This window comes from Amblyomma americanum, chromosome 1 (assembly GCF_052857255.1).
Source record: "Amblyomma americanum isolate KBUSLIRL-KWMA chromosome 1, ASM5285725v1, whole genome shotgun sequence".
Classification (NCBI taxonomy): Eukaryota; Metazoa; Arthropoda; class Arachnida; order Ixodida; family Ixodidae; genus Amblyomma; species Amblyomma americanum.
Window position 1 is genome coordinate 210,005,123 of NC_135497.1, and position 24,823 is coordinate 210,029,945.

The 24,823-nt window shown below is 43.5% G+C and overlaps 2 protein-coding genes and 1 long non-coding RNA gene across 5 annotated transcripts in view; 2 read left to right on the forward strand and 1 right to left on the reverse strand.

Moving 5' to 3' along the window:
- The first annotated feature begins 603 nt into the window (after positions 1 to 603).
- Positions 604 to 13,533, forward strand: LOC144114563 (stearoyl-CoA desaturase 5-like). Of its 2 annotated transcripts, none has more exons than XM_077648384.1 (5): positions 604 to 1,057; positions 1,847 to 2,021; positions 4,640 to 4,770; positions 7,189 to 7,394; positions 12,688 to 13,533. In XM_077648384.1, the coding sequence occupies exons 2-5, from the start codon at positions 1,856 to 1,858 to the stop codon at positions 13,136 to 13,138; spliced, it is 954 nt and encodes a 317-aa protein (XP_077504510.1). In that variant the 5' UTR covers positions 604 to 1,057; positions 1,847 to 1,855; the 3' UTR covers positions 13,139 to 13,533. The 2 variants fall into 2 exon arrangements, with proteins under 2 accessions (XP_077504510.1, XP_077504509.1); XM_077648383.1 differs by lacking the exon at positions 604 to 1,057 and adding an exon at positions 1,257 to 1,405.
- On the reverse strand, positions 13,450 to 20,641 carry LOC144114564 (uncharacterized). The gene is made up of 2 exons (XR_013311057.1): positions 20,107 to 20,641; positions 13,450 to 15,318 (listed from the first exon to the last, which is right to left on the reverse strand). It is a non-coding gene; the product is annotated as an uncharacterized LOC144114564 (long non-coding RNA).
- A 147-nt stretch (positions 20,642 to 20,788) lies between these two features.
- Positions 20,789 to 24,823, forward strand: part of LOC144114562 (ras-specific guanine nucleotide-releasing factor RalGPS1-like) — a 48,089-nt gene continuing 44,054 nt past the window's right edge. The window contains exons 1-4 of one of the 2 annotated variants that reach the window (XM_077648382.1): positions 20,789 to 21,215; positions 21,766 to 21,876; positions 22,690 to 22,740; positions 24,128 to 24,211. In XM_077648382.1, coding sequence (XP_077504508.1) covers positions 21,147 to 21,215; positions 21,766 to 21,876; positions 22,690 to 22,740; positions 24,128 to 24,211 — 315 coding nt within the window. In that variant the 5' untranslated portion in view covers positions 20,789 to 21,146. Of the gene's footprint in view, positions 21,220 to 21,765; positions 21,877 to 22,689; positions 22,741 to 24,127; positions 24,212 to 24,823 lie in introns of both variants that reach the window. The other variant, XM_077648381.1, reaches the window with a different exon arrangement.

Consider the following 24,823-nt stretch of genomic DNA (forward strand, 5'->3'; position numbering starts at 1 on the left):
ATAAAACGCGCGAATAGCTTCAAAGATTCCGGCTCCGATTGGCTGCCGCAAGCTGTAGCCTCCTCTGAAGTTATGAGACAGCTTTACAAACGCAGCTGGGATTGTTTTTTATTCGTTTCAACCGTTTACATTTCGCCGCGTATCGTCCTCCTGTGAAGTGACTAGCGGAAGTGGCGCAAGTACGAACCTATACTTTTCTATAATGCTTTCCATTCATTATGCATGCTGAACTTACTGTTCTACATGCAGAAACACCGTCTTTTTAAACTAACCGCGTTTAAAAAGCGAACGGAAAGGCACCTTAAAATTCTCGAAGGCATTCGAGCAAACTGGAAGCCATCGCTTGCTGAAAAAGCTCGCGAACATAAGACACGTCTGAGTTAAGACGCCGGCTGTGTAAACCGCGTATCAACTGACACCAAGCGTGCGTCAGCTACGTGTTGTTGGGTTTTCCTTTTTCAAAAGAGGCGCTCCTTGCCTCCTCCTCCTATGCCCCTCTCTCATGCTATGCGACGCGAAGCGCGGAGACGGCTGCGTGGAGAGAAGGCGCATCATCTGATCAGCTCACGCCACTGGCATCACGCCACCCTTTGCCGCCAACCGGCGTCCAACACAGCAGCCGGACGCGACTGCACGAGAACGGGGGAGCTTTTTTCTTAGCGATAGAAAAATTTTCTGAGCCTTCAGAAGACTTACGTCGCTGAGACGTTTGTAACGAGAAAGATTTATAGTACTGCGGGCATCGAACACGGGACGCACGGCAACGTCGTCTGCTCCACGGCCTGCCGGTCGTTCTGGCCTGCTCACTCACCAGATTATGGCGGGGGCGGACCACGTCGCTTCCGGCATCGCTCATCCAATCGGAAGGCCGAGAGGCTTTCTCACGTGACACCTGGCTTCCTCTCTCCGGTGTTGCCGGTCGGTCTATGGACGCGTAATCTTTATCCATTCTTTCTCAATCGCCGGCGCCGGCCTTCGCACGTCTCTCGAATACTGCTGCGGCAGCGCTTTGGAAACTGTCACATTGGATACTGCCCGCCGCCTAAAATAACCTCAGGCAAGTATTTCGTTCGTCGTTGGCATTCGGCTGGAATGCCATTTCAAGTCAGTGTGGCCCACTGGGCTTAGCGGTGCATTAGCAATTAAGCCCAACGAGTTTAAATCGATGCGCCGGGGCAGTTACTTAGCCTAACCGGGGATCACATTTTTTCATTTCGATATTTCGACTCGCGTATGATACCATTATCGTTTGCAAGTACTTGTAGCTTCAGAAATTGCAGATGGTGCCCGCTCGCATGGTTGCCCGGCACCGGCATTCGCGTTTTTCGGGCCTTTAGCTCCAATGCGAGACAGCGGAGATTCAGAATTTTTCAAGCATGATCATCTGTGGCGGTGGAAGGGGGAGGTATGCTTACCAACGATTTCCCACTTACGCCGATATTATATACGTTCGGGACAGTGCCTGAAGTGTGCACCGGATACGTCCTTTTTAAAGTTACTGCAATGTCACACGGCCGTTTACCCCGCAGGGGATCGCCTGAAGCGTACAGTGTTGCGTGCAATGTTCATAACTGTGAGCGTTTGTGTGGGCTTTCCCGCAAGACGTTTAGGTTGTGCAAGGCAGCGCAAGCTGGTTGTGAAGGGTAGGTGCACCCGCCAGTGTTCACGGGCGCGGTTTCCTCAGCCAGGTGCAGTATCTGTGATGGGCTGACTGGCTGAGTTGAGCTTGTGAGCTCCCCGTAGCCCCGATATGCCTTGCGTAAGCAGAGTAGGGATCCCTGTCTTACTAAGTTCCCCATCAATGGTGCCATTATTTCACTAACAAGTTCCCTTCGAATATTCGCAGAGGCGAGCCATGTCGACCGTGACGGAGACTGTGACGGAGGAGCGGCCGGCCTCCAAGCCGCACAAGATGGAGATAGTGTGGCGCAATGTGATTCTCATGGGAAGCCTGCACCTTATCTCCATCTACGGCTTCTACCTGATATTTTTCGCTGCGCAGTGGAAGACCGTGCTTGCCGGTGAGAATGGCGCCCGATGATTGACGTAGTACTGCTCATTCATTCGCCGCCGCAAGCTCGCGCGTGCTGCAGCGCATCGCTGGCTGCGCAGCATCACGGGCCAGCCTGGTCGCATTTTTTTTTTGTTTCTAGTTCGAAGAAGTCTGTCGGAGTTTTCTTCTGAAGGTTGCTATCTGCTTTAAGGTGGTATGGTTCACAATGTGTGTGCTTGTCTGATAGCTCTTTTTAATATGGTAAGCAGGATATGCAAGCTACAGAAAAAAAAAAAAAAGTGGTAAACGTCTTGACCGACAGAATGAATCTTTGACGTTTTGCCCGAATTAGCGTTCTTGGTAATGAACAACCGCCTCAGAGTGTGGTGCCGATATCGGTCAGCAGATAAAACTGCTACCGAAGCGATCGATCATGTCTTTCTGCTTTTTTTTTTTTAATCTGTGTCTTGTAAATCACGGAAACACTGCATGCGCGAACACTGATATGCATCTTTCAGCGCTGCAGAAGCAGTCATGATTCTGTCAGATTATTTACGTGAGCTGTTCATGTGGAAGCTAGCGCAAAAAAAAAAAAATGGGTTTTAATGATTCCGCCTGTTGATGAAGAGTTTTCGACGGTGCTGGTAGAATTTTCGACAGTGGATGCGTTTGAAATTTAAGCTTGCATTGTGAGGACTGCAAGAAGTGGTTCATTTGCATGGTATGGTAGGACGAAAAAAGATTTAAAAATGTGTTCATATTTGTTAGGACTGTCGTACGCAAATGATGTCAAGTAATATGACCAGAAATCGAGGCTTGGGCTTGGATAGCTGCTTCCTGACTTAGCTCCCGGTATCCAGCCTATCAATAGTTTGCAGAGCATTCAGTGAGAGATAGAAGTATTTAACTGGATCTTTCTTTCCATTTGCTTCAAACTCTGTGTGGTATTGGTTCAGACAAGGGCTGTGTAAGCAGAATCAAAGGGCAGCTGCAGCTGCATGCACTGCATTGCTTTGGTGGCATCACGGCAAGATACACTGGTTGCCAAAATCCAGAAAAGATCTCACCCTAGTTTTATTTTGAGTGACTAGAAATCAGGTGATCCTTTTTATGATAGTAGTTAAGATGCAGAGGCAAAGGCATTCAGTTGCTGAGCATGAAGTCATGGGTTGAAATTATGGTCATGGCAAGCATATATCAAATGAAATACTGCTCTTCTGATGTAGAGGAGTTCTGTCAGGCATGAGTGCCTGTCTTTAACATGGCTCGTGACACAAGAGTTTTACGCAATAATTGTTAAATTTCTGTGAGGGCAGGTCTTTGATACACTACACGTTATTTTTGAAAGTGCTTGTTTTGACTTTGTGCTATCAAGTAATGACTGAAATGCAGGTGCATGGTTTTTGGCACTTGCTGCACCACAGGAAATATCCGTATGTGTGCAGGCATGCAAGTAGCTTGCCAATCTGCACACCTTTCACCTTAAACCATGCATGCACAGGAAGTCCCCCAGTGTGGCCTTCAAGTGGCACAGAATGTATTTGAGGCTTTCTCTGCATCATTGGTGCCATTGCCCACAGTTATTCAATTCAACCACTTCCTTCTTCTGTACTTGGCTTAGCCTGCTAACATGAAAGGTGTTATTCTGTCTTTGTTCACATGGGAACCAAAAATCAGGAAATTGTGATGTAATATTTTCTTATTATATTATCTTAAAACTGAGAACTGAATAGCAATGTGTGGTGCCTTGAATATTTTTGTATATTGTGCCTTCAGGTGCTGTTTCATGTCCGTTTCTTTTCTTTCAGTCACACATGACAAAGAGTGCACTGTTTTGACTTTGCACCTATGCATTTTCTATTGGGCATAACAGATTTATCTCTCATGACTTAAGTTAGCTTGTACTGATGGTTTGGTTTGTGTGGGCGCGATGTCCCAAAGTGACTCTGGCCATGATGTGCACCGTAGTGAAGGGCTCTGGAAATTTCGACCTCCTGGGGTTCTTTAACATGCACTGACATCGCACAGCACACAGGCCTCTAGCACTTCCCCTCCATCAAAATGTGACTGCTGCAGTGGGCATTGAACCCACTTCATTTGGGTCAGCAGCCGAGCACCATAACTAGTGAGCCACCACAGTGGCTTTAGCTTGTATTGAGAATGATAGGCCTCTGCTCCGAAAAGCAGTAGTAATGTGGGGCCAAAAAAAATTCACAGGAGATAGGTAAACTTTGTTCATCCATTCATGGTATATGTGCATCTATCCAGTGCATATATGCAGCGGACTGTTCAGTCATCTTACTTCTTGGAACTTTGTATTTTAACTCCGTACTAAACTGTACTGAAACAGAGTATGAGCTGTCATGTGTTTAAATATTTTGCATGTCACTACATATAGTAGAAGGTATGCAAAACAGAAGCAGACCTTGGGAAAGTCTGTAAAAAATTGGCACAAGTTATACTACTGCCACCATTGTATGCCTTCAGGTTTCATATCCTAGATAAGAGTGTCATAAAATCATTCAGTGATGTTTATTAAATGGCACAATTCCCAGCATGCTCCTTTCTTTTATCAGCAGTTCTGTGCAAAATACATACATTGAAAAGGCAGGTGGAGTTTAATGTACTGACATGCCTCTTTTCCAGCATACATTTTCTACACAATTTCCGGCATTGGAGTGACAGCTGGCTCTCACCGCCTGTGGTCTCACCGGTCGTACAAGGCTAAATTGCCTTATCGTATCATGCTGATGATTTTCCAGACCATGGCATTCCAAGTGAGTAAAAGACTCTTGCAAGCCTCAAGATAGAGAAACAGCGTATAGATAGTGTGCTGGAACCTTTACATCAAAGAAGGTTCAAGGCTGCCAAAGCAAAACTTGCTTCCAAGTAAAATTGCGCTGTAACATGAAAAAAAAATTCTCATTCCTGTGGCATTTGATACACATTCTTGTCTTTACCTGTCAACACGCAGATTGAGGTGTCACTGGTTGAAATGTAGTACGGTCATATTTTGACATAAAGCACTTTTGGCATGCTGAAGTCCGTAATACAGTTTTCAGCAAGAACAAAAATTTGTCAACTGTCTATGAAAAGACATATAGTGCACGTTTTCAACTTAAACCAGATGAGTTCTTGTATGCAGTCTGTTGATTTTTTCACTATGGTTGGAAATAACTAGTTTCTGGGCATAAATTGCAGGACTTGCAGGTCAAGACACTCAATCGCATTTTATGCTGGCAGCTTCTTGTGAGGAAGCTTGCTGGTCCTTGGTGTTGAGTAATGTTTTTGTGCTTGTGGAAGAAGGATGCACTGGACCTAATTTTTTCCGTTTGCAAACAAAACCATGAAAAGAAATCCTAACACATTTTGTTTTCTGTGCTTACTACACTGGCACATAGCAGTGCTAGTGAGCAGTGCTTCATGTACAGGTTTGCAACATGGGAGCCAAAAGAATGGCAGATTTTCTTGTGGTTTGGATGTGCGGCCTGGAGCAAGAGGTGCAATGCTCATGTTGCATATACAAATGCCAAGTGTACCACTTGATTATGGGCTGCTTGTTTCAGGGGGAATTCAGCTTTTCTATTTTCATGTTCCAAAAACTACTTCAGATAGCTTTTCATGCCTTCACTCTGGCAACAGATGAAAATTAATGAGAATTTAATTCCTGGGAAAATGAAATTCCATCATAGTAACTGTGATTGGGACAACAGGCCCATGTGTCATATTTGCACAAAGACTGAAGCTTGCGACTGTGTCGTAACCGGAGTGTTTAATTTAAAGATCAATTCTTTTATAGCCCAAAAAGGCACTTCCTAGGGAGAGCTTACAGGAATCTTTTAAAAGAAATAACCATGTACTCTGTATTCCTCCCTGCTTTTAACCACCTTGCGTGTTAGGACAAGCCAAGCTCGTCGTAGGCTGACTGTCATTTCTAGTTCGTGACAAGTCTAGCTTTCGTGCTTTCTGGCACTGTCCGGCTTAAGGCGGGTAGGGCTTGTGCAAAGCATTTTTTTTAGTATGCTGACAGATGGCAGCATGGTTACTAAATGACCATTTTCGTGCCATTTAAAAAAAAAAAAATAGCAGTTAGGAGCTTAAAGGAACAGTCTGCTGTTGGAGACTAGTATAAAAATATTTCTGTTAAATCTCACCACATGGTGACAATAAAAAGGCCAGAAAAAGTGGTTTAGACAGAAATTTATGTACTAAATTGCCAAAGAAAGTCCGGTCTGAGCAGATGGTAGCACCACGTTTTGTTCTCTCATAGCGCTTAACATGGCAGATGCCTGGATGAATACACTGCATTTCATGACTATGCCCCAGTGTCATACAGACAGTAAGTTTTGTTCATATCAACTTAGGACAGTGTAACTATTGCTCTTTCTATAAGTTACAGCTAATTTTATTGATAAACTTACTTGCATGATCATTCTTAAATTTTATTTTGAAAAATAACATGCACAATCTATGTCGCCATTATGCTTGCAGTGGCATTGCCAGCAAAAGAAGTTGCTGGCATCTGTGATAGATACCACCTGTAGTATTTTGTTGATAGTATTTTTAAAACCACCTTAGCACTCAACTATGGTTTTATTAAGACCTATGCATCTCTGTTAATGTCACGCTAATTATTACCTTTGCACTGCACCTAGGTGACGTGCGAGTCATGTCCATATATTTTTATAGAATCACTGTAATGACTTTATTTTGTATCCCCAATGTCAGGGTTCGCAGACACAGTCTACCATGAGAAAATGACACTACCTTATGGGAAAAAAAATTAGGTTTTAAATTGTTTTGCTTTGTTTCTCGTTGCCACAGCCGGGTATTTGTTTATTTAGGCAAGTAGCTTTAGATTTCCGCAAAAAAAAAAAAAGAATATAGTTTGTAAACCTGAGTGGACTGTCCCTTTACTATTAAAGCAAAGAGGAGGGGAAAAGAAAAAAAAATCATTTTGCCAGTAGCATTTTGCGTACTCAATCAAAAATGATAAACTGCATGGTGTGGTTTAGTGCAATTGCTTGAGCACAAGCAATTTCCTAATAAAGTGTACCTTGAGCAACTCCTTGCAATGAGCAGGACTCGGTAGCTTGTTATGTGCAGTAAGCAGCAAGGAAACTGATTGGATTGCTATGCCTAGACTGTCTGCAGAAAATGTGTTTGAGGTGATGGTGTTTCATGGTTTCTTTCAGAATGACATCTATGACTGGGCAAGAGATCATAGGATGCACCACAAGTTCTCGGAGACAACTGCAGATCCACATGACGCGACACGGGGCTTTTTCTTCTCGCACGTGGGCTGGCTTCTCGTGCGCAAGCACCCGGATGTGCGTAACAAGGGCAAATCGATCGACCTGAGTGATGTTCTTGCTGACCCAGTTGTCCGCTTCCAGAGAAGGTGCGTAGCATTTAAAATACTCAGTGTGTGGTAAGAAAATTTGATTTGAATGTGATCTGGCAGTCTTTTATGGCAGATTCCTTGCAATGGCCAATAGTGGCATGGGACACTGTATGTTTGAGAGGCTACTGGTGATCACGTAGCTTCAGGATCTTGCCTGCATCTGCCAGTGCTTATTTGAAGAATCAGCTTGCATATTCAGCTTGCACATTCAGGAGTTTAATGCTGCTAAGATATAATTGTGGCCTTGGCACCATCACTAAGCAAGGTACCTTCACTTGAAAATTGTATTTCAGATACAGATACACAGCACAACTGAAAAATGTGCCTTAGATAGTTATAAGGTATAGTAGCAAAATTTTTCGGATACAGATAGAGTAAAAGCTCGTTAATTCAAACTCGGTTAATTTGAACTGATGCCCGGGTCCCGGCACAGCCCTGTGTATTTAAGTGGGGGGAAACTCCCGACAATTCGAACAAGTCGGCATCCGCTACGGTTAATTCGAACGAGGAACAACTGGCTGTCACTGCTCCTCGTAGATAGAAGTTGACCCATAGCGAGTAAAACGCGCTTCAGATTTACTAGAGATGTAAAACAATGGAAAAGAAAAAAAAGCCGAGTGCACGAGGCTCACGGCGCCGCATTCCGGTGCATGCCGTAGCAGCTTTTCACTGCCGAAGCACTCGCCCGTGCTGCTGATGCTTCGGGTGAGCCGTTCCAGGTTTTCGTTGGGTCGCGATCACGTGGTGTAAACAACGTCGTATGGCGGTTCAGGCGATGACGGCTTCAGTTGGTGCCGCGAGCGCGAGCTGTGCGGACAGCAGCGTGGAGACGGTGCCCTTGAGTGACGCCGATATAGTTTAGACTGCATGCTCCCAGCGGACAGTGATGAGTCCGACGGCAGCGATGAGACAATGCCACCGCCAAGTGCATGTGAAGTAGCATCGGCGCTCGATGTTGCAGCACGCCACTTCTCTGTCAATGAGAACTTTGGCGTTGCGCGGGAGCTTTGGGCAAGCTTCAGATGATGCTGATGGAGTCTCGACAGAAGAAACGCAAGCAAATGCACTTCGCCGATTACTTTTCATTTTGGTAACCCTTCTCCGTAAATAAACATGTTTTGGAGCATAAATAGCGTCGTATATTCCAGCACTAAAGCCCGCTCCTTGCGCAAATGCATTGCAGTACTTGTTTCTGGCGCATAGCTGGCCGATCAATTTATTTCATTTGCTATTAGGACCGGCTGAAGTAAATTCTCAGAATATGCCTGCCACAAATGTGGTAGTAGCGGCAGGCTTGCGATAACGAGTCTAGACGCGACTGCTTCGGGTTCTGCCCTCGCGGCAGGGCGCTATGACCGCTCATTGTAGCACCCATTCGATAAATCGAACTTCGCTTATCGAACAATTTTCCGGTCACCGTTGAGTTCAAATTAATAAGCTTTTACTGTACACTGTTATATTTACTACTACATAATGTAATACTAATTAAAGCAATGTGCTGCAATAAGACAGGATGAAAGGACATGCGCAACTGGGCAGGAACTAATGAATTTAATCAGATGCCTTTTGCTTGTGCAAGCTGAGGTAAAAAAAAAGCTTCCATACAAAAGCAGTCATGTGCAAGTGGTAGCGACTCAGTGAATTCATGCAAATTTTTAACTTCTGAAAATAAAGGCAAGCACATTTTTGAAGTTCTGAATAAAAAACGTACAACCCCACAGATTAACTAGGTATTTTTGCAATGCTTGCATTCGCTTTATAGTGTTGTAATCTGCATGTGTCAAGTTTGCCACTTCACTCTGCTATGAGGCATTGCTTTGCTAGCCAGCCATTCTGCTGAAAAGAAAGGGGGTGGCGTGCGACAAAATGACATTAATAACTTTATATGTGACACCCAGGTGACAACAAAAGCCGCGATAAGGTTTGGCTCAGTTGCACCATTTATTTGTACTGTTCAGTGTATGCGCCATTTATTTGTACTGTTCAGTGTATGGGTCATTTGTGTCCATATCATTTCCATGCCATGTTTTCTTTATTGATTATGAATAGGGGTTGGACTTTTCAATTGAAACAGAAATGAACCGATGAAAGTACGCCGAATTCAGTTTTCAAAATTCAGTTTTAACTGAAAAAGGTCACTATTCTTGGAATGCAAGGCATAGCTAGCTGGCTGTCGAATGTGAGTTACACTTGGTAAAAGTTGAAAATGAACTAGTAGGGAAGCCAAGGGCACGACGCGACGATGGTATTGTTGGATAAGCAGAGCAGTTCTCCTATTTGAGGTATTGCTCTGCGGTCTTACATGCCGCCTTCTTTAAGCACTATTTATTCGCTATATATCATCATTTGCTTCTAGCAGTTAGTCGATTCCTGGCGCAAAACCGCACATGGGCGTCACAATGAACTGCTTTCTGGCTACCGCGACAGTTGAGCAGGAGTTACATCGTTCCAGTCAACACGCAGACCGCGTGATGCCTCATCCTCGCCTCAACCCAGCGTGACAATCCAACGGTAAAATGTCAACCTAGTTCTTCGAAGTAAAGTTCCACTTCAGTTTTTGTTTGCCGGCTTATTTACCTTGCGTTACTCTTTTAATGATGATAGCAATTTATGCTACAAACACAGCTCCAAGTACTACCATTTGCACTTTTAATTACTGGTAAGTAAATTGTTTGGAATGACAAAAACACACAGGTAGACTTTAAGTGGCTTTTGACTATATGTATACAGAATTGCTACATTAAATCTCCAAAAGAAGTATTTCATTTGTCGAAAATAATATTCACCAGAAAAAGTCCGCCAAATTTTAGAAAAATAAAAACCGAAAGGTCCAACCCCTAATTATGAAAAATGTGGAATCTGATAAAGCTTCTACCCCCAGGAAACTGACAAGTCAAACCTCAATGTAACAAACATGGATATCAAACTCTTTCTTAATATTTTTGTCAACGCACGCAATTTTGACTTTATGTATCAAACACGATCGCTCATAAAATGGATATATCGAACTCCCCAGCTCCAAGCTCGGATGGCAGGCATCGCCGCACTATACAAGTGACTGATGGTGGTGCAGCAAGTATTTGCATCTTTATCTCGCACTCACCAGCAGTGCCACGCAAGATACAGCAGCATTGAGGGTTGGTAGCCAGGCGGTTAGCTTGCATTCACACCTCTCACACGTCAACAGTGTCCCAGAAGTAGTGGCATGGACAACTGTAGCCTTACAATAAATTTTCTGCGCTCATATCAGCTGCTACGGAGGTGGTGAAAACAACACAGGCAAGAATGAAACTCGAACACACACATATTCCTTACTTTCCTCAGAACAGAGGTAAAATTATTTTGTTCACAAGCTCTGTTCGCATTTCATTCCGGCCTGACTGTGCCTGTTTTTCATTCGACACAGCTGTAGTGCGGAGAAGCCACCAGCCTAGCTGGCGCGTGGCCTGCCGCTGTTGCGTGTGGTGGTGCTGTGAGGGCAAGCCAACTTAACTGGCGCTCGGTTTTTTGTGTCCTCCATAATCGCCGCGAGTACTTTCGAAGTGCCGTGAAAATGTTGTAACAGTTCTCGCCGTTTCTCTAGTAAGGATGACCTTAGTTGCTATTCCTTCAGTGACTAAATTGTGCTGCTCTTGCTTGCGTTTTTGACCAAATTTGATCTATGTATTTTGGCTAAATCAAACTATTTTACAGTTTTTTACTGTTCGCGGTAACGAGGTTTGACTAACTACTTTTAAGCCTAGTCCTTACCTGCCTCAGTCATCTTCATTCTCTCCTTTATGACTATCACAATAATTATAGGAGTTAGTTTTGACATTCTCACTTCAGAAATGAGAAGAAAAATTTTATTGCAACAACGCTAATATATAAAACCCACACATATGATAAAAACATGAAACCTTGAAACTAGGTGACAAGATTCTTCGCAATCAGCCATGGAGAAATCTGATTTCTTTTCTTTTCAAGTTAACAGAAGGAGTACTGACACACTTCTTCCCTCGTTGATGAATGGCATACGCCTCAAATAATTCACGTTAAAGCTGGTTCTTGTAGCGTTTAAGAACCTTGGTCCTGTCCAAAGTGGCAGTGCACTGGCATGTGGTCACATGTTCAGGCAAGTTCTTTCTTGCGCCGTCTTTTATATCTCTATTATGCTCTCTCAGCCTATCATTTAAACAGCGCCCAGTTTGTCCTATGTATGATGATCCACATGATAATGGAATATCATAGACCACTTTCTTTGTGCAATCAACGAAAGCTTTTTCGTGTTTCTTTCCGCACTGTTTTTTCAACGTATCTGCTTGGTTGACCAACTTGCAAAGTATTTCCAGTTTGTTTGGCGCATTGTGCAATCAACGAAAGCTTTTTCGTGTTTCTTTCCGCACTGTTTTTTCAACGTATCTGCTCGGTTGACCAACTTGCAAAGTATTTCCAGTTTGTTTGGCGCAGAGAAAACCAACTTGACATCGGACCGCCCTAAGGCTTTTTTCAGTGGATGACTCACACCGTGCACGTACGGGATTACAACAGTTTTTTCTATTCCCTCGTGCTCCTGCATCGTTGTGGCCGTTGGCCGGAAGTCGAATTTCAAGATCTTGTTGCCAACACTACGGAGAACCGCATCCGGAAAACCAGAATTTTTTACATATGATACAAATATGAAACCTTAAAACTAGGCGACAAGATTCTTTGCAATCAGCCATCGAGCAATCTGATTGCTTTTCTTTTCAAGCTAACTGAAGGAGTGCTGATGCACTTCTCCCCTCGCTGATGAATGGCATACGCCTCAAATAATTCACGTTCAAGCTGGTTCTTGTAGCGTTTAAAAACCACACAAGGACTTGTTTTACATGAATTAAATTGCATATTTGAAATTGGCACACACAAATGCATGTTTCCTGAAGGTTCCTTAAGTGTGATTCATTAATAATTTTCTTTTTTCTTAACGTAGTTCTGAAGTAGGCTAGTTCACGTAAGAAGATGTTGAGAAAACAGTGTGGAGGCAGTGTGTAAAAACTTCTTTATGACTTTTCTCTTATTTCTTCTCTTCTAATAACCATCAGCCTGTTTTCTCCGCGTGGTCTTAACACATCAGCTTTTCTTGAGGTAGCGAAAGTAATAAATGTTTGACCGGAAAGGTGGGGGGGTCAGGTGCTGTTTAAGATTTTAGATGTGGAATATTAAAACAGTGCCATAAATAGTATTTAAAGAGAATTTATCTTCCCAGCCTTGCTAGGCACTTGAAATGTGCTGCAACTGAAAGCCCTGTTGTACACATCTTTTTCCACAGGTATTACCTGCCTCTGATGGTGACCATTTGCTTCATTGTTCCTGCACTGCTGCCCTGGTGGCTGTGGGGGGAGACACTGTGGAACTCATTTGTGGTCTGCTCCCTGACACGCTACTGCTTTACACTCAACATGACCTGGCTGGTGAACAGCGCGGCACACATCTGGGGCAACCGACCCTATGATCGGCACATTAGCCCGCGGCAAAACCTGGTGACGATTGTTGGGGCACACGGCGAAGGTTTTCACAACTACCACCACACGTTTCCCTACGACTACCGCACCAGCGAGCTGGGCTGCCGCATCAACACGACCACATGGTTCATCGACTTCTTTGCATGGCTTGGCCAGGTGTACGACCGCAAGGAGGTGCCTACGAGTGTGGTGGAAGGGCGCATGAAGCGCACTGGCGACGGCTCCCGGGGTCTGACGGCTGGCACGCGCAGCTGGTGATGGCATACAGCCTGTCATGGCCACCTGTCTCTTTTTCCTTTTCTTTTCCTCTTCTGTTCCTCTTCTAGGTGGGCGTGATCTGACAAGACAACCACCTCCACCCTTTTCTGTCTTGTGGGACATGTTATTTATAGTTGTCACTGTGTGAAGTAATGTCAGTTGGCTGATGCAGGCTTGATAATAATCAGAAAGTGTGTGAACTCTTGCACTGTTATGATGCCAAGAAGGGCAGCCTGGCTGTCAACCATGTTGCGTGGACTGTTCAGTATCTGCAGCTGGACGCCACCTTGTTCAGACCCGGTGAGAGTGTCATGGCCAACGTTGTACCCCTCCATGTCAAAGCACTTCTGAAATAGTCAGTGAAATAAAGAGACCCTGTTAGAGTCCACTGGGAACTAGCTGTTTAGTTGTCTTTTTTTTTCTCTTTATGTTGTCTAAGTTTCACTTCAAATGAGGCATGTTAGTTGCAAGGGGCTTGAGGGAGGAAGATTCCTGCCAAAGCCGCAATGCAAATGGTGCCAAATTTTGAATGTGCAGCTCACTTGCTGAATGCATTATACATAAAGTTTACTGCTTCAGGGTGAAAATAACCGTAAACAAAAAAGAAAAGCCAAGACTGAAGAACGTCTTTGCATTTGGGCCATGGGTGTTCTTTTGTTGAGGACAAAAATGCTTGCATGCCTATTCATAAAAACCCTAGTGGCCTGCTTTAGCAATAATGGCTTTAGGGATGCAAGCAGCGAAAGTTCTAGGAGGTAAATATCTGTCAATTTGCTGAAGACATTTCTGGAACAAGGTGCACACTGGTAGTCGTGGACAAAAGTCGTGTTAGGAGTGTCATTAGAATATCATTCCTAAACTCCTTGCGTCCCATGTAGCCTGTGATAGCTGTTCCATATTGTTCGCGTTAATGTGTGCAGTGCAATTAGCGCGCCCTTTACTACTAAGCAGCAGGTTGTCAGCTTGCATTTAAGATGGCATGTTAGTGCCAGCTTACTCTTGCCCATATACTCAAGTGCTTTATGACGAAATGTGATACAAGGTGCATTGGGATTTAAGTGCTTTAAGTTCCAAGCAAGGATTAGAACCTGCTGGAGCAGAACAGACATATTAACTAAGAATTTCATTTTTATGCATTCACTCCTAAATTGGTTGTAAGCTGTGTGGTTGCTGTCAAGTTACTGGATGCAACATTGGTGAATTCACTGCATTTATCGTTGGCATAATATAGTGGTTATCAGCAGAAGTAACCGGGCACCTAGCCAACAAACAAGCATTTGCAAGCATAGCACACAAGTTCAGTAGGCATTTGTGTTGGTGCAACAAGTCTTGTTAAGTGTGTGTTATCTGTTTATTTTCAGTAACTTTGTCTTGTTGTTCAGGCATCTTTTATGTTTGAGTTCCTGACACCACATGCAAGGATATTTGTGCAGAAGTTCCAAAGCAGAATCGCTAGCATGATGCAAAGTGCATTTTCGAGTGGCAAACTTCTACCGCTAAATATTTAACAGGGCATGAAAAAATGTGAAATAAAGAATGCTTCACAACTTTCGTTTCATACTCTGAAGGACACTGATACCTTTTCAGTTATAGAATTTGTTTGACATTGTGGTGCCACATGGTTTCTAGAACATTCAATTTTTTTAAATGTTTATGTTAAGGGCCAGCAATCCCGTTTGCATGTTGTGGCCATAGCACTGTGTGGATTTGGGGAATATTTTGCTTGCCAGTCTGCCAGCTTTATATATGCACAAATTATGCATATATATATATGCAGGTTTATGGTAGGAGTAGTGTGTGTGCACCAGTAGCGCCAATCTGAGTTCTAGTGAAACCAGAGGCCCAATATGTAAGGCTTTAGTGGCGTCCAAGAAGTGGGACTCTCGGTGTAAAATATTAAGTGAGAAGACATTGGGTCACCTTCAGTCATCAGTTGTACATCTCCAAATCATTAGCGGATGTGTGTCAATACACTGTACCACATATTGTGTGTTGCTAGCACTTAAGAAATGCTAGCTGCTGTTGCTGAGGCAAGCAGGTTGGTGATCGCACACCTCGGTGCTGCAGCATGTCTCCCGCCAATCGCAAGTGCTCACAAACTAGGCGTGCATTCACAAACAGGCTGGGCCATTATTTGAAGCAAGTGCACAGGTGGAACTTTTCCTTGGTGATTTACATACCTGCAAGAAAAACAACTTGGGTGACGTAAAGCAAGAATAGAGAACTCCACCTGCAAGATCAGGTTACTTTGAATATTCGTCTGAAGAAAATCGAGAGAAGTACACTTGTACAACTGCTACTACAAAACGTAGTGAGAACCTAAGCTCACTAAGTCTACTAGCATGGAAAACTGAATATTGTGAGTAAATGTCTTCAAATTATTCGGATTAGCCTAAACTGCAAAAACTGGCTCATGAAAGGGATGTGGTTACGTAGTGACAGGAAGCATGATCCCTCATTGTATTTTCTCATTTGCTGTCTGTTGGAGTTTGTACACCACCAGTTTGATGCTGCATGCACTTTGTTTTCTTTGTTCTTTTCTAATGTTTGCTTTCTGATAGCACCTAATCCGGTCACATGGCATGCTCATGAGAACACAGCATTTCCTGGCCACTTTGCAGCACCTGCCAAAAATAAATGGAGAGGGCAGCTTTTTTCTCTTGTAATAGCTGGGATATCAGAACACACAAAAACCTGTAGAAATTGGGGAATTTGAAAGATATTTGGATCACTCTACTCTGAGCAAAACCTTGGCTTCTGAAACTACTTGGAGCCACACAACCAAAGTTAATAGTGGGGCTAGATTTATTGGCAACTCTTGGTGGGACTGGTTAGGGTGGTGGGGGCAGTCCTATTTGCACAATGCATTTCCTGAACTTTCTTGAGGACGGAACAGACGGTACTGAAACAAATGGCGTGAAACCATTCCACGCGCAGAGAGGCTGCTGAAAAGGCGCGACGATGTTGTTCACGCCGCCGAAGGTTCTAAAAGAAGGCAATGCAGGGTAGCCAACCCGAATACCCTTTTGGTTAGCATCCTTGCCTTCCCTCTTCCACTTTATCAAAAACGGCCAGTGTGATCTTCCCACGTAAAGTTTCTTGCGAGGAGATGCAATGGCTTCCCCACCCCTTTTAATTTGCCCCTGGTTCAAAGACTGTACACTTTAAAAGAAATGCCAGGTGAATTCCTTGCTTCGTAATGGCAAATTGATGAAAAATAAATTGGTTAAGGGCTTCTTAGATGTATAAAGTAGAGGAGCCAATAGGCATGACTTGTAGAAGACTACAGCATGGTATACATTGCTCAGCTTCATCATGACAGTCTTTTAGAAGCATAAAGCAAGTATTTAGTCTTCAGCTGAATACACAACATGACTGGCATTTGTCGACCAGGAGTGCATGGTGTTGGGAATGATCCATTGGATCATTGCAGCTAAAAATGCATAATGCTTCTAACATATAAAAACTTGACATTTGTGCACTAGATGTGCACATATACTGTTCTCGTGATTTTTAATGGCATTAGCCTTACTGTCATTCGCAGCCTACTGCGTTCGCCACAACTCATGCTCCCGGGCAATGCGCACTCCCTGCCGCTTTGCATATGCAGAAAAGCATGCAATTTTTTTGGTAAACTTCATATCCAGTACCATCCAGTTCTTGTGGATCAGCTGAACTGCAGCCCTCCGGGCCGCAATTGAGTTCAGCAGCCGCTAAACTCCACATGAACGACTGGGGTTGCTGACAGCCTTTTGCAATAGAGAGACCCACTGTGTTCTGGACAGCCTGGATCATCGCCCATTAACAGAGGATTAGATCCTCGGACCGTGGCTGCAGCAGTCTACTGCTCTCAAGGCCTACTACACCATTCGTGAGAGCAACTGGCTTGAATGACAAACTTTGACTGCGCTCCTCACCTTTTCTCCATTTCTCTTTTCAAGCCCCTCATCCCTCCTCCCCAGTACAGGGTAGCCAACCGGGACACCATTGTGGTTAGCATCCCTGCCTTCTTCCTTTCATTCCCCTTTATTATTATTCAGTCAGATGAGGCACCTGGCTCCGTTTTCAATGTGAAGGGTGCCATTTTTAATGGCACTTCTGGCAGATGCTCTTGGCTTACGTGCTCGCACGTGAATCTATGGTTACTTAGACTTAAGCAAGAAGCGTTTTCCACAAAATTTTTACATTACATTTCAATAACATACCTGAGATATTGTGCTCATTCAGGTAAAGTTTATATTCAGGTAAAATTTGACTGCAGGCATTATCGTCATCGTGACTTAAAGGGGCCCCGAAACACATATTCAGTGCATTGTTTTGCCTGTTGGTTGCATAGAATGAGTAATAGTGATGCTATCAGCATCGGTCGTACCAAGTATGCTCCGGTTTACAATATTTTAATTAGTTCGCAAAAACAAATTCATGGCGCTGATGGTGTCACCGTACAGTGGCGGTTTTTAGCAGTGGATATCACATCACTGGACGGGGGCTTGATGATTGGACAAACAGTAAATATACTGCAAATTGCGTTAATAAATATAGATATGTAGTGTCAAGTTTTTGTGTTTTATATTACATCAACAAAACCAACTTGTTTGCCTTAGATAAAAGCACTGTAAAGCAAGCAAAAAAAAGTACACGACCAGAGGCTGTGGCCATATTTTTGCTTCGAAGGACTTTGCACCTCTCTGTACACATCTTACGACCTAGCACAGAGCATTTATGGCTACTCTCTATGTATCTGGGAACGACTGCGGAATCGATCCGATCGAGCCACTGCACTCTACAAGCGTTCGTTTCAGTCCCAAGGAAGGACGCAAAGAAGAAAGCCATTCGTTTCACATTCACCAGTGCACATTGTCACCTTGTGGAGGATCACCGGGCGGTGGCTCCAGATGGCGCTACGTTCCCGTCAACAGTGCGCGCGCCTTGCTTGCCGTGACCAATCAGCACGTTCCTAGTGGCGTGCATGGTACGCGGTAAGCAGTAGCGGGACGCGCTATCCTAAAAATATCTAGTATCTTGCGCAGGCCATCACTCCGTCGCAGTATCTCGCGCTCGAGTTCGGATCCATAAGTCAGGCAACGTCACTGATCAGGACCAGCAGTGTCCAAAAAATGTACGAAGGACATCCGCTATTAGATATTCAGATGTCCTATGAACATCGAGTTTGATCCTGAATAGGAACTGCAGACATCCCTGAAAATGCAGCCTAATGAACGTCCCACATACATCTATGCCAGACACACCAACGTCGTTCGGACACCAGACTTAGGATATAAGTTTACAGAGACTTCCACGAAACGTCCCAAACCTCATTTGACATATGACATACCCGTTAGTCACCATAGTTTGGATGCTCAGACCTCTGTTGAACAACCGAATTTCTCCCTTAATTGTCATCCCCGGACGTCCGGAAAAGGACATTTCTTCGACCATTTGTGGCAGCTGCTAAAACATAAGGTTAAAGTAATTCCTGGGCGTTATCAGAACACCCAAGGAACAATTAACATGCATACAACTTTCTCAAAGACGATCATGCAATCCTACAGGCAGCCAATCCTGGAAACCTTGACAGCAGGATAATCTTAATTATTAGTGAACAGCTCTAATTAATCTGATAAGAACTCTGTAAGGCACAAAGAGGGCAACAGTAGAGCACAAGAATGCACCTCACCCTAACCTTCGAAGTCATGGGCTCATCCTTCTAAGGCCCATGTGTGAAGGGTGTCCATTATGTGATAGTGGTCGGTGGTGAATAAGTTGTTTTTTAATGAAATTTTTGCGCCATGTATGCAAGCCAAGGCAGGCGCAATTTAAGAGGTTCATATGCAAAATTCTGTTGAAGATCATTATTACTGTACTAACAGAGAAAAAAATCTGGGATATAATACTAGAAACATACTTCTGTTGCTGTTGGCATCATCAGTTTCCAGTTGACGTACGTTCCTCCTCTCTCTCTGACCCTTACCATCTCGTCCCATTGATCGGCCAGTGTATACCGTTTCACTGCCACCACGCTAAGTGATTTTTAATAAATTTTGACCGAATTTTTGACGGCCAGCGATGTCCAACAGACGCCCGACTGAGATCTCTACTTCCGTACCGAATCCGCCCAGGTGAAAATTTGTTGATGGGAACCTACTGGTTTGTACTGGTTCGGTTGGAACCAGCAGGTTTCCTGCTGGTTGTACTGGTTCCAGCAGGGTGTTTGTAATGGTTTTCTGCTGGTTGTACTGGTTCCAGCAGGGTGCTTGCTGGTTTACTGCTGGTTGTACTGGTTCCAGCATGGTGCTTACTGGTTTACTGTTGGTTTCACTAATTCCAGCATCAGGACTTTTTGCTGTTCTTTTCGGAGGCCTTTTTCCTTTGTTTGCATGGTAGCAATATCCTTCAGCTAACAGAATTTTGCAGCTGAATCTATTCAACTGTGAGCGCTAAAAATTGAATAAATAGTGTCAAAATTTAATGAGAGAGCTTTGTTTATTAACCATTCCCCACTAACACCTGTGGGAGACCCATCTTGAGGGGTATATAAGCATGAGGCAGGCCATATGGTGGACGTACGTCCATGGGAAGAACGAAATACGTCCGGAAATGGAAGGCCGAATTAGGACGTCAGCGGGACTCACAAGGACTTCCCTCCGAGTGTCGTGCTGTCAAGATTTCTGGGATTACCTGCCTGCAGGATTGCACCAGCGTTTTTAAGTATAGTATGCATATTAATTGTTCTTTGGGTGTTTAGATAATTCCAAGGAATTACTACTTTCTACCTTATTTATGTGTTAACAGCTACCACAAAATGGTACAAGAAATGTCCGTTTCCGGACGTCCGGGAGATGACAGGGTATATAAATTGGGATCTTCGACGGAGCTCTGAGCATCCGAACTGGGCTGGCTAGCGGATGTCATACGCACGTACGTCAGATGCGGTTTAGGACGTTCCACGCACGTATTCGGAAACTTACATTCCGCCACTTTTTTTTGTTGTTGTTGCATGGGACGGTCCTTGGAATGTCCGCAGCTCGTACTGAGGACCAAACTCTGCGTCGGACGTCCTTCTTCGACACCGGGGGTCCATTGGGTTGTACGCGGTCACTGGCCATTTTTGATATTTGAGCGATTGCTTATGATAGAAAAACAAGTTTTAAATTATTATAAAGAAAAATGTATATATTTTTCAGCAGTATGCATTGGAACGAGTGAAGTGAGCGAAAAAAAGAGTGCATAAAAGAATTAACGCTTTAAATTTGTTCGATTTGAATGCTTGCCTGAAGGTTTTCGGAAAAACTACTGCATAAGAAAAAGGGCTGCTTCTGCAGCGTTTAAATGAAATGTTAAACTCGGTAATGCCGAGCGCTTTTTGTGCCCGTGAATAATCATTTCGAACCGCGACGCTCAGAAAGACAAAAATTACAAAATAAAACGCGCACTAGATCAAAAAGCTTCCGGTCTAATTGACCAAAGGCAAATATGTTTGGCACATTTGTGAATTGCGTTAAGTGTGCAGACTTTCTTTGAGCTGCACTTAGTAATTTGTTTTCGGTGTTAAAATGTAAATGTTATCACGAAAACGCAATCCACGGAGGTGATTGCGCCACAGCAGATACCATCGCCGTATCAGTCGCCGCCAGAGCCTAGACGAGGCCGACACGATCCGTATTACGATCGATGCGTGTTGTGCATGTTCTTGTGCGTGGTTTAGTGTATGTAGTTTGCCGGGGTCGGGTCATCGGGTCCCCGGCCGTGGCGTGCAAATTCAGCCCTACTCATTGTGTTCTTGATGTGATGCATGTGCCATGAGCAAGTGCCATATGCTGTCATTATGGGCAGTGTGCGTTGGACAAAACTTGTAGCTATGCGCAACCGGCGTCGTGTACGCTCCATGCGTCCACATATACATGCTTTTAATCAGCAGCTGTTCAGAAAAGTGATTGTGAAGCCCGTGATAATTTGAATGGTGCCTTTAAACTTTCACATGGCCACCTAGTAAGAACTTCTGATCTGAATGAAATACGGCGCTATGGTTCCCGCAGATACGCGCGGCGTCCAGACTGACAGTTCGCACATTACCGAGGCGAGTAGATTCTTCTTTCTGACGTGCACACTGTGCATTTGTCTTTCGCATGTTGACGTGAAACTGAATTTTAATACAGTGAAGACATGAACTTAAGAAATATGACGGCTGCGTTTTTCTTGTAGTTGACGAGCGTTCATAAAGATGCCGCGTAAAATATGCGTGAGATAAAATGTTCAGTGCCATCCTTTGGGGGCGTGTCATCTGATAAGTGTGAAGTCATTTCAGGCTCGTTAATTAAGAAGTTGTATGTATTCCTTTTCTGAGTTCACGGCCTGCAGTACAAACTTATGAACCTGTGGAATTTTTTATCGCGGCACTTCCTGTTTGCGAGTGTGCTGTGTTGTGCCGTGGTTTGCCAAAGGTAACTTTAGCTAACTGGTCAAATGCTGCTGTTAATATGCTGGCTTGTATTCGTTTGATGCTTTTTATCTATAAGTATAAAGTGTGCATCGCTATGGGTGGCTAACGACTTGTGAACAGTGTAGTGTCAAATATCACTTTGCATTTCCGGGAAATAACTTATCTTCAATTTTCCGCCTTTGTGCAGGCAGAACGCTGGCCCTGTGATGGTTCAGTGTGGAGTTTGCGCTCGGAGCAACCCCTCAACAACTGCGAGGGCACTCTGGATGTGGTCAAGGTTGAGGCAGACGAGCTGGCTGTGAGTCAACAGGGCTCAGCACTACCATTTTTTGCCACTGTCATTGAGTGTGCAAGTATTGATCGTTTTGCAGAAGGCGGCACATGAAGCAAATGCATTCCTTGGTTGTCCTCTTTTAAGTACTGTCATGAATAAAGTGGAAATTATGGACACATAAGCAATGACTCGGTAAACGTGGTGTTGCTCACTTGCATGATAATTTGGCATAATTTTGGCATAATTTGCTTTTGGAAAACTGCCGGAAGAATTCGACTGCATTTATTGGGTGGTGTGCAGGTCTCAGATGTGTAACTTCAATGCCAGATATGAGAAGAGGCTAATAGACAGTCTTTCCCCAATGAACCACGTACTTATTGGCCAACCTGCTTTCCAAAGAAAATTTGTGGATACCAGATCTTGCGTGATGCAGTGATTATCAGCAAAAAGGGGTACTAGGTTGTGTCACTGGACACCCTTTTCAATTGCACTCACCTGAGTTTTTTTTGTACTTGCTGCTAAATATAAACAGCTAATTTTAAAATTTTTAGCAAGTGGAGTACAAATTGGAACCCTTATGTATTGAAGTTGGTCTGCTTGCAATAGTTGATCTGCATCAAAAGCAGGATGCAAAATATAATGATTGTGCTCAAATTTGTCTTGTATCAGTTACTTTTGCTTCAACTCTATCATTGATAGAGTTGTTTTTTAGCCTTGATAAGTTGTTTTATACTCGGACAATGATGATCTCTATAGTGTGCGCTGTACTGCATCGTGAGTTAATTTTTTTCCCTTTGCATAGAACTGTTTTGATTGTTAATTGTGCCATTATTTCAGAACCAGCTAACGCTGCTGGACTTGCAAGCATTTCTGAAAATTCACCCACAGGTGAGTAGAGATGTTTACAGATGAGGGAGAAAGGTTTACAGGTTAAAAGGAGGCTGTGTTCAGATAGGAGACCATGTGTGGTAAGAGTTGAGTTTTGATGGAATTAAGTAACTGGTATGATTGGGTACTCGGAAAATAACATATGAGCAATTAAAAAGAAAAAGCCTTTGGAAAAGACTAGTCATGCGTTTGTGTACTGTGTAGACATTGCAAAATCTGGCTTCTAGGCTGCTGACCTGCCATTGAGGTAAAATGACTGTGGCATTCTGTGTGAGCTGAAGTCCACTGATTACAACCGAAACTGTGCCATGCTCCTCTTGCAAATAGGATCAGACCAAGTAAAACAACTAGCCATCTGATTGGTTAGGACACGTGCATGCTACTCTGATTTCATTACAAGGGCCATGCCATCACAGCACCACTGTTTATTTTGACCATCTTTCTTGTGGCACCCGGGCATTTTTCACAGTGGTGCATGCTGTGACTGAATACTGTCCACACATAGTCTCAAAAATGATCTTAAAGGCATGCATAAAGATCAAAGGAAAAGGAACTAGGTATATTCCCATTCCACATGTTGGTACTTTTCAGGCTAGAACAACTGTAGCAGATCTTTGGTCTCTGCTACCAGATGGCCTTCTCTCATGCTTTCCACTGTTCTATTTTCTTCAAATATTCAAATATGAGGCACTATATATATAGTTGCATGTTTCTGTTTTTACTGCTGTGAATAATTGGAACAGGACAAAAACAGTCTCTCTACATCTAACTTGAGTGAGCAAGATGGCCACTTGAGTTCTGCAGTAGCATTATACATATATTTTGTCAATAAAAATTAACCATTTTTAAAAAAGTAGCGGAGCATTTGTGCAGAAACCTTGTGTGTTCGCCTTCAGGTCACTTATTCTTATGATTGAGTTTATGCTTTGGCTTAACTGTGTCTCTTTTCTGTTGCAGTGAAGTAAAATATGTTGGCTTTCATATACCGAACCAACGGTGAACAGCAAATACAGGAGCAAAGTGCTCTTAGATTGTTTTTACCACCGTGGTGCCCCGTGGCCCTTCACTGTGCATTCATATCACTGTGCACTACTGTATTCACATTTCATCCTCCTTTAGTTTTCTTGGCCTTACTGGAAAATATACTGCTGAGTTCATAACAGCATGAGGGCTTGACTGCTATCCAAGCACAGTAATCTTGTCTTTTAAATGTTTTAATAATGCATGCCATTTGAGATTGAAGCTACTGGTTCCTGTTGGGCAGTAACATGATCGATGTTGAGTGCCAAATAATGTTGCAGCATGTTTTGGTAGGCGAACTCTGTCAATGGAGGGTGTGAGGAATTCAGAAAATCTTTTAATGGTTCTTGCATGTTCTTCCCCATAGGAGCTGGCTGGCTGTGGCTGGAACAGGCGAGAGAAGCTTCAGCTAGCCCCTAATGTTGTGGCTCTGACCAACAGATTTAATCATGCAAGTATCGTATGCAATCTTTGGCTTGCAAAGACAATCTAACAATCTGCATCTTTAAACAAACCATTCATGGTAAAATTGTCTGTAAAAAAAATGAAGTGTGTTTAATGGAAGAACTTAACCTTTGGATCTGTCATGTATAGTTTGTGATCAGTGCTATGTGTGCAGTGGCAGAGCACGTGAAATGAGGCTGCTTTCTTTACAAATGAAATTTAAGTGAAATTTTTATTCCTCTGAAACATTTGACTGGAGCTGATAAATTTACTCTTAAAGTGCTGCCATTTACGCCAGATTGCATAAAGATCTTTCCTTGTGTCACATTATTTTATATAATTAAGCAGTTCACCTATTCAGGCATTATTTTTTTTCTAATCTATAAGCTTTTTCTTTCCATTTTCTGAGCAATGGTTAGGCTGTTCAGATATGTACATATTTTATTCTTGAGATCCGGGCTTAATGAAAATTGACTATATCGTCTTCTCTTCCTTGGAAGCCAATCAGTTAAACATGGAGTGTACTTCAAATGCTTATAAGTGTGCTAAGTTCGGGATCATTTAGGAGTTAGGTACACATGGTAGAATAACTAAGGTCAATTGATGAGAGGAGGGGTAG